At 37.5% G+C, this 10153-nt stretch overlaps 1 protein-coding gene across 2 annotated transcripts in view; it reads left to right on the forward strand.

Annotated features, from left to right (window-relative positions):
* The window catches only part of LOC107713523 (contactin-4-like), a 149856-nt gene that overhangs the window by 117380 nt on the left and 22323 nt on the right, over positions 1–10153 (forward strand). For both annotated transcript variants that reach the window (XM_016519057.1, XM_016519058.1), the window contains exon 12: positions 7109–7236. In XM_016519057.1, the coding sequence (XP_016374543.1) occupies positions 7109–7236 (128 nt within the window). The remainder of the gene's footprint in view (positions 1–7108; positions 7237–10153) is intronic.

Consider the following 10153-nt stretch of genomic DNA (forward strand, 5'->3'; position numbering starts at 1 on the left):
CGCGCTGATGGCTGCATGTGTTTCTTTGGAGGTAGCCATTTCTAACAAGAACACAATGATTGGAAGCGCTTCTTCCCTCCTTTTATAGCAATTAGTCTGCTTTTACAATCTGTTTAGTATGATAGTGATTTCACCTGACTAGTACTCGTTTCACATGTGCTGCTGATATGATTAGTCAATTAATGTTAGCTGGTCATTTTGTGTCAGGATCAAAAAACAGTGAAATTAGTTTTGTTTGTTTTTTTGGCCAATGAAGCTTTTAGCAATTATTTAAAATGCATCTGATCACTCTACACAATATTCTAGAAACAATGTGAATGAGCACAACAGCTTAAGCAGCAAACTTTGCAAATCACAAAATGTATGTCACTGCCAAAACTTTTGGCCATGACTTTATATATATATATATATATATATATATATACACATCATATCTAATGGTACTGAAAAAAGTATGAACATCTATGAAAAGTTTCAGGACATAATAATGTTTCATTTAACTTATATTTAAGTTTAAAAGTGGCAATGTTCCTTTTTTCAAAGCTAATGGCAGGTTTAGTTTGTTTCTCATAAATCAGTGATTTATTTTATATGTAGAATATGAGTGGCTTAAAGCAGAGCATAACATATTTCCGTGCACATTATTTAAGTCCATTTCCCACACAACTGATTTGAAGCTAAATTATTACGCCAGCTGGTGCCGTGTTGATTTATTTCGTGCTGAGAAATGACAGAATTATCTTGTGGAATGGCAAGAGCCGAATGTACCCATACTAAATCAGCACATTGAATAATTGAACAGCGTTGAATGTGTTAAGAGAATTACCTCAGGATAAGTGGGAAGGCAATGCAAGCCTCCTTTTAAGGTGGGGAAAAAAGTACCGGCATACGTCGCAAATGATTCTTTACAGGGAATGTATCTTGACGTCGCCACTGACTCTCAGCTCTGCGGCTCGAATATAAATTTGGCACCAGTGTATTTTGGGTTTACAAAAATAGAGATTAATACTTCTTCCTCTCTTCCTTTTTCATTTTTACAAATCTCCACATTGCCATGGAAACTTAAAGCTGGTCCCCCAGAGACGAGGGGTCAACGTGCCGAGCGCTCGCAGGAAATGTCACAGCCGCTTTAGCTCGCAACTCCACCGTTCCTTTCCTTTTAATACCGTAAGGAGGATAACACTATTGTACACAGCTGGTTGTCTAAAACGCCTCCTCTTTGAGCTCGGCTAGGTGTCCAGATGCTTCTGTCAGTCATTTCTTATCACTCCCATTATATCTGAATTGCCAAGCCCTTTGGACACCCGCAGAGTGAGCGACACCCGCATTATTAAACCCAAGAGCCGTCTCTGACTGACAAACCAAATAATGCCCGTGGCAAAGACTTAGATAAAAACCACGGGTGAATTCTATGAGCCAGTTTCAGCGGTTTCTCTTGTAAATACGCCCCAAATTTGGAGCATAGCCTATTAGAGATGTTGAGCTCACGGCACATTCGATTTACTTCATAGTTTTGCCTTTATATATCAGTGTATCTCATAGAAATCAATGTCTTTCTCCGTATTTCTGATTTATAGTGAATTTAATCAATATGGCCTGCATTATAAATGCAACTATACCACAGTAAGTCAGACCGGATAGATGCTGTAATTCGTAAAAGTTTGACACGGTTATGTGAGTGTCAGATGCGGCGATAATGAATGTTATGTCTTAAGAACCATTGACTCGTATACACTAAAAAAAATCAATATCAATTACCTGGCTATTGGAAAAGTGTCAGAAGACAACCTTTCCATGTCCCATTTTTCCCCTCTCCTCTTTTTCCCTTGACCAACAAGTGATTGCTCTGTTGTTCTAGTGATAACGGCAAAACTCATCGGAAGGCTCTTTTTTTTTTTCTCGTGTGGCAGTAATTGCAGACTAACCTTGGGGTTGAGGAGTCGAAAGTAGAGGTGCGCTCATCAAGGTGGCTTCCCGTAAACAGATCTCTTGACAGAGCGTGATCTGAAATGACCTGTTTCTGCCTCGCCCGGTTTATTTATCCAACTGACAAGGTCGTCAGTTTATCAAAGGCGCTTCCCAGCAGAAGGCCTACTGAGATATGGACACATGATCCATCTAAGTAACGCCAGGAGCTCTCTCACACCCCTCTTTAGGGTATTAGCCCTCAACATAGATCAGCCCTTCACGTTTGGGTCAACTCTCGTGCCCCATTTGGAGGATAAAACGACCTATTTGGTCCTTCTGCTTCACCCCGCTACATAACCCTCCCTCTGGGTCCTCGGTAAATGTTTTTAAAAAAACATCACTGATGGAACACAACCTCCAGGTAGGTCAGAGAAGGCCAGTTAGTGCAAGAGAGTTGCAACCCGCTTAAATGTACTGTCCTGGGTCATATCTGCGAGCTTGTACAAATATGCAACATTATTTATGAGCTTTTGCCTTTACACTTGAGCTCCATTCACACTGTTAGCGATTCAAATGCTGCATGTCGGCGAGTCTCTACTGTTGGTCACTGGTTGGCAGATTCTTCTGTGCTCCCGTTGATAGTCAGCTCATCACACTGCTGCCTGTTTGCAAGAGTTTAACTCTTCTGAACTTGGAAAGCCAGTGGTCACTGTCACTCATGATGCTGCCAATTGAAAATTTAATGACTTAGGTCACTTTGTCTGCAAATCGCTGTCAGGATGAAAGCTCCTTTGCAGGAAACTCAAGAGAGATGAAGAAGCAGAGGGTGAGAGAGGGAGGGAATGGGATCAGGAGCTAAGACAAGTCAGATTTTAACCTGTCAGAATATGCACTGTATATTCTCTGAGAATATTTATAACAGCATTTTTCTTTTAAAGGGGTCATATGATGTTGCTAAAAAGAACATTATTTTGTGTATTTGGCATACTTAAAAAATGTTTTCTATGTATTTTTTATTATTTATTTGTTCAAGGTTTATATACTACATCAGCACACCAGTAGGTGGCAACAAGTGAGTCATTCACTCAACTGAATTAATTTGGTCATAACATTGATTCATTCAGGAATGCCACTTTTATTTTTTTCTAATTTATCAATTTTATAAAAAATATTATTACTATGTTGTTGTTCTTGTTTACACTTTTTATTATTCTGGTTTATATTTAGGATATTTTTACATTTATATTTAGACTATATTTAGATCATATATACCAACAGAAAATTGCTAATTGTTTTATTTGTGAAAACAGGGATGGAATTCTTGTTACTTAAAATATTTGATTATTGATGGAATCATAATTCCAATTTCCAATTTCCTAAATTTCCTCATTTTTGAACGCAAATTGGTGAATAAAATATTCAGTGTAACAGGATCTTTTTATTTCACCTTGTTTAAGTTCTATTTGACCTAGCGTTAAGTGGAATAAATTCTGAAGAGCGTGTTTAAGAGCTTGTTGAAGTTGATTCAGTGATGCTCTCAGACTACAAATGCCTCAACAAAGTCAACATAATTGTTATTATTCCACTCATGCTTCCATTTCAGAAGCAAATGATTTGAAATGAAAAAGAATATACTAACAAATATTAAGGTCATGTTCCTTCACGCATTACAAGATTTTGAGAATTATGCCTTTAGTATTGTCCCTTTCTTACAAAAAAAAATTAAAAAGAGACCCAAGAGGGGGCATTAACCAATTCATCAGAAAATAAATTATAATTTAGGACAATTCACAGAGCTTTCTGGCATAGACTTTTGGCCAGAAAACAGCCAGAGGAGTCAACAAGTATTTAGCCTACACTGTCCAGTTTGTGATTTCCAGAGGAAAGCTCCTACAGGATGCCTCTAAATAATGCCTCCTATCTGTCTTCCCCAGCAAAACATAAATTTGCCTCAGTGGCATAGTTGTCTTTGTACCAACTCTAAGTACACTTCTGGGGAGATTTGAGAATTCCCTGCAACATAGTGCCTCTCTTTAAACTGCTCACCAGCGCTGTGTCATACAGGCTTGTATCCTACTAAGAGATTTGCAGCTGTCCTTATTAGCTGTTACGAACAGGAGATGAGGAGACCAGCACTCAGGTTCATCTCACTGGTGAATTATTGATAGGTCTTCGTTCGTTCAGACTGGATGGTGGGTGCTGGTGTGCTTGTCCAAGAATAGATGCTCTCTGAGTATGTTGAAGACCACAGACTGCACCACCAACCTTAGGAGTCTCATCTGTTTGAACCCATCAATGTCAGAATGAATCTGTCAGGTTTGCTTACTCTGCTGAAGATATTAGCTTAGGAATTTTCATGCTAGCTTATACTGGTTAATGCTACTGCTGGTGGATCAGCGTAGCCAAATTTAGCTGGTTAAACAAGTTCAAAAAGCCTGCTGGAGACACCAGAATACCCTGATGATGGAAAGATGAAGCTCAGATGTTGCTTAAGGAAACTTAAAGGAGTTTTAAATTTAGATATCAATTTTTACTCGAATGTTGCTTCTAAAATGTTCTTAGGAGAAACAAAAATGGACACATATGCTGAATATTTGATCAACAGAAATATTTGCATTTGTACTAAGATCTCTGTCTATTGTTTGCTGGTATCTTGAGCAGTTTGAAATATTTTTGAGAACTCATCAGCAATTTTATCGGAACCATGTGAGATAAAAGAAGATAAAAGTGAGTCAGGGCATAAAAGTTAGGTGATAAAATGATCTCAGGATAAAAAACCTGAGAAATCAGTGACTTTCTCCTGGAATTGCTGTCTAAGAAAAACAATTGAGATATTGTGGTTTTTCATTGCTGGTGGCCTCACTTTGTTTTCCGACACCAGTATTTGAAATCCACACTCATCCTCCATATGTCAAAGTACTTTTCTCTGTAAGAATTGTCTGAAGGTTGAAAGAGACAGGGAGAGTAGCGTTATAAAGAGATGGGCAAACAAATGTATCTCATAACTCATAAAACATCACCAACAGCTGCAAACGCAGGAGAGCTGCACAGAAGCAGGTCATTCCTTGATCTAGATAAGACAATGTGCTGGCCTATTTGTTGGTAGTCTCTGGAGGTAGGGTGCATAACGGAGGAGCCAGGGAGAAAGGGAAGAAGGGAAAAACTTCACCACTATCATTGATAAACTGTATTTAACCTGCTTTGTTGTGACCTGCAATTGTTGTGTTCTTGATGTTCTGGTTTACTTTTTGTCTGTGATTATATATGTGCTACCATTCAAAAGTTTAGGGTCAGTTAAAAATGAATACTCTATTCAGCAAGTGTGCATTGATCAAAAGGAACAGTAAAGACGTTTATAATGTTCTGTTTCAAATAAATGCTGTTCTTTTGAACTTTATATTCATCAAGGAAGCATGAAGAAAATGTATCATGGGTTTCCACAAAAATATTAAGGAGCACAATTATCTTCAACGCTGATGAGAAATGTTTCTTGAGCAGCAAATCAGCATATTAAAATGATTTCTGAAGGATCATGTGACACTGAGCCGGAGTAATGATGCTGAAAATACAGCTTTGCCATTGCAGAAATAAATCAGATTTTAAAATATACTAAAATAAAAAAATAGTCAATATTTTAGTCAATATTTCACAGTATTACTGTTTTTACTGTACTTTTTATATTTAAAAAATAATAATAATAAGGCTTGGTTAGCATAAGAAACTTTATTCAATATCATTAAAACTTTCTTACCAACCAAACTTTTAACAGAAATTTTCCACTAAGGTAAAAGATGTGTGACAGACACTGAAGGCTTTCCGCTAGATGTTGCAGGGATTTTCTCGGCACTGAGGTCAGAAACTGATGTTCCAATTCATCCCAAAGGTGTTCAGTGGAGTTCATGTCTGGGCTTTGTGCAGGCTAGTCAAGTTCTTCACACTCGATAAACACATTTTACTAGTGCCATCCTATGGCAGTGCCATGTGAAAAATCACTGAGCTGTTCGGTACACTCTATTCTACTGAAAATGCTTGTGTAAGAACATTGCATGGGTGTATGCTTGATTTTATCTGCATGTTAGTGAAGCTCAAATAATATGTGATTGTCCATTTTGTGCATGTGTGCAGGAAACATCATATCTGACCATTGTGTGTTTTCTTCTTTTCTCTCTTTTACAATGTGTTTACCAATTATTATGACATTTGCCACACTTCAACAGTGTTAATTAGAAATATATTATTTATTGGGGTCCCCCCAGAGTCATTAATGAAATCCACAGTTTGTGGAAATTGATTATTTATATTCAATGTTTAGTCCACACCAATTAAACATCTCTTCCCCCAAGCTATCACAGCTTTTCAAAATAGTACCATCTATAATATGGCACCATGTTTTTATTTTCCTCCATCATTTTATTTTTTTATGCACACTCATAACATTATCTTGTATAACTTGCTTATGGCTCACTCCTTCTTGAGTATCGTGGATAGAATAATTAGAATGCCATCATGAATTAATGAAGCCCTCCCTATTTTTCTCCTTCATCCTCAAGGTCTCCACATCATGCGTTTTATCTTTGACGATGTGTTTTTAAGACCCTTTTATGTGCGTATGGTCTACATGGTTTAAAGGCCGTTATTGTGCAAAGATCATTTCGTATTTGAATTTTTGAACTGATTTTTTTCACTGACCTACATAAAAACAAGTGTTAAAATTTACATCGGTTTGATTCCGGTTCAAGGATCAGTATTTGAATATCATTTTAAATGGCTTATGGAAAATATCCCAGCAGCGTTAGACTTGTCCAAATACTTCTTCCAACAATTTTCTTTCTTTGTGGGCATTTCAGTGCCACTCTTATTCCTCTTAAAACATGTTGACAGCAGTTTGTTGAAGGTGGGGATTTGAGATCTGACAAGACAAAGGAGTCTTAGCAATGTGCAAAGGCTGAAAAACCTTCAAAACTGTCCCAAAATTGCACTCTTTTCCTCTGAAACGGTCTCTGTAAGAACATCTAGATCGTCTTGCATCACACACTTAAAATCTCTCCAGAAGTCTCAAGTCTTAAATATCTGCAAAACCTGTCGTCTTACTTTTATCCTGTCAAAAAATAAATTGCTTTTGTTGATTGTTGGTTTGAAGTCGCAGAAGCACTCTGAAGTAATATTATCGTGTGTGTGTGTGTGTCTGTTTGCATTGCAGAATTGCTATATTGGAGATTGGAAGCCTTCGGATATCTAATGTCACCAAATCGGACGCTGGCACGTACACGTGTGTTGCCCGTAACCAGTTTGGCGAGGCCAGCAGCTCAGGGAACATGCTTGTTAAAGGTATTTGCTTCAATTCAGTCATTTTGGAGTCTCTGATGATAATATAGCATCTTCTGCTGTATATTTATTGGATATTTGGTTTTATACAGGACATTCTGCATCATACATCCACTTCACATCTGTTTTATAGCTAAGTAGTATATACCTTCCAAAGCTATCTGATCTTAGCCAAGTGGAATCCTTTTATTTCCTAATGAGATGAAGGAGAGCAGTGTCAGAACAGCAGCACGGGGAACCTGGTGTAACGCCCCTGTGGACTGTTTATTGTGGTTTCTTCCCCTTTTGTTGGTTTAGCCCGTTCAATCATTAGTTAATTATCCTCAGTGTGCTCTCATCCCTCTGTTTCTACGGTGCGAGGACACACCTTCCGGGAGTGGGGAGTAATGTAACGCCCCTGTGGACTGTTTATTGTGGTTTCTTCCCCTTTTGTTGGTTTAGCCCGTTCAATCATTAGTTAATTATCCTCAGTGTGCTCACCTGTCTGCCCCTCGTTATCTGCCCTATAAGTTCCTGTCTCTTGTATTCTAGTATTGTCGGTTATTGTGAATGTTACCCTGAGTGTGTGTGTGTCTCATCTACCCGTATCTGCCTTGTTGTCTCTACATTAAACATCCTTATTTGAATCCTTGTCGTCCTCGTCATCCTGCCTGCCTCCACACACCTTGACCGTGACACCTGGAGGGACCCAGATCACACTTGTGTTGAGTCACTGGAGCAGTGAGTTATTATGCTGTATTAAATATGAATGAGAGGTGGGTGTGCACTGCCGAGCATGTTCACTTAAGAGTGTTCTAAGGCTGGGGGGATTTTCAGGATGTAAGCACAACTCAGTGGAGGTCTCCATACCCTCTGCAACATGTGTGTTTTACCTCCCTCATCGCTCTCTTTCTTCCTCTTTCCTTTGAGCAATATGTGGGGGCGGATTCGTTTTCTAAACAGCATTTGAGTTACAGTTAATAAGACAGGATGACTCTGATTCCATGTAGGGATTCGGATGGAATTGGGGTCTGTAATGATGGGTTTTGTGAGAATTGCAAGGTTGTGTCAGAATTGAAATTTTCTGGCGTCAAATTGAATTTAGGCGTCAAACAGGATGCATACTTGCAATTCGAATTTGAATTAAAACTATATAAAATTAAAACTAGTGTTGTCAAACGATTAATCACATCCAAAATAAACGTTTGTGTTTACATTTTATATGTGAGTGTACTGTGTATATTTATTATATATTAATGCACACACATCCATGCATAGATTTAAGAAAAATGTTATATATAAAATATTGTAATTCAAATTCTAATTCAACTTTCCATGGGGTTTTGCCAATTCATTTCCAACTTATTAAGAGACTAATTCTTCAGTTCTGAATTTTGCGCAACCCTGAAGATGGGAGTGTCTGGGCATTGCAGAAGGTTGTAAACCCACCGAAATAAATCACATATGTGATTAATTGTAACCTTATGCTTTAAGGGAAGGAATTAATTAAGGCCGTTTTGATCAGTCCGGACTCTCCTTTTTGATTTAATTCTGTTTTTAAATTGGATGGGATGCGAGCCGTACGTGAACCACCAACTGTTAGTTGCTCAGAAAGTTGGCAAAAATTCATAATGAAGGTGAAGCAGACAGCACAACGACAAATTTAGCTTTAGTTACAGTATTTGGCGAAGGTCAAAATAAATGAGGAGAAGGGCTGTGAAAAAATAATATACCAAAATCACAGATATTTCTATGTGGTCAGGATTAGATTTTTCAGAGGTCGCCCAAGGTGGCTGAAGAACAGCGGCTAATTTGCTCTGTAATTTTTACTGAGGGATAAATCAAAAGTGCAACTGTGAAACACGATTTTACCTAAACTCCTCAGGGAAAATTCCTTTTGTCCTAATAGTGCTTTTTCTTCATATTATAGTTTATTTATTTAAGATAAGTAGCATTCTGGCCACCACCCCGTATCATTTTATCTTTACAGATCATACACAAAAATAATTAGACTCCTTACTGATGCACAACCCAGTCTTTTCATGCACATCTATCAGAAGCACTAAGTTTTCCAACTTAACCAACATTCAGGAGGTTCATTTTAATGTGATCCTGCAGAAAGCAAAGTTACGGGTCTATAAAAACCTCTGCATTTAAAGTTCTTTTAAAAGTGAACAATTTCTCAAACCGCAGGGTTTCTTGTGCCTTAAGTGTGCCGTTTTAGTCTGCTTTATTAACCTTTGTCAACCATTGAAACCCTAAATCATTGCATGTCAAGGGGAGATCCATCAAAAACTCAATAAATATTGAATCCCCTTCATTTTATATTCGTATATATTATGTTATCAAGATATTGACATGACGCAGGGCAAAATGGTGTGAGTAAATGGCATTTTTAGATAGATGGACTGGGTCAAAGGACCTTAAACACGATTGATAGATAGATTAATTGACGCTGGGCGCTTTTCACTTGCCAAACATGTCAACTGAAGTGATACGCCACTGGCAGCTGTATGTCAACCTCCATTTTATCTCCATCAGTGTGTCAGATGGGTATACACATGCTGCATCAGCAAAGAAAATCCATAATTATACCATACAGTCAAAACTACTGGTGACAACTTTTGAGGGAAGCAGAAACCTTGTGTTCTGCAAAAACACAATCTCATTAGTATTTGTATTTGTTTGTACACATATAAATGTAATCAAATTGGTACTGTATAGATAGCTTCTAAAATGTCTATTATTATATGTGAACTTTATAGACAATTTAATTCATTTTAAGCTTGTTCACCTGCTTGGACCTGCTTTATTCTTCTCTGTAAAAATAAATTGGAAAATTTATTTAAATTAATAAATGGAAATGTATTTAGAGTAAAACATATGTGTATGTATATATATATATATATTTTTTTTTTTTTTTTTTTTTTTTTTTTATTTT

Source organism: Sinocyclocheilus rhinocerous, unplaced genomic scaffold, assembly GCF_001515625.1.
Source record: "Sinocyclocheilus rhinocerous isolate Xijiao unplaced genomic scaffold, SAMN03320098_v1.1 scaffold57, whole genome shotgun sequence".
Taxonomy (NCBI): Eukaryota; Metazoa; Chordata; class Actinopteri; order Cypriniformes; family Cyprinidae; genus Sinocyclocheilus; species Sinocyclocheilus rhinocerous.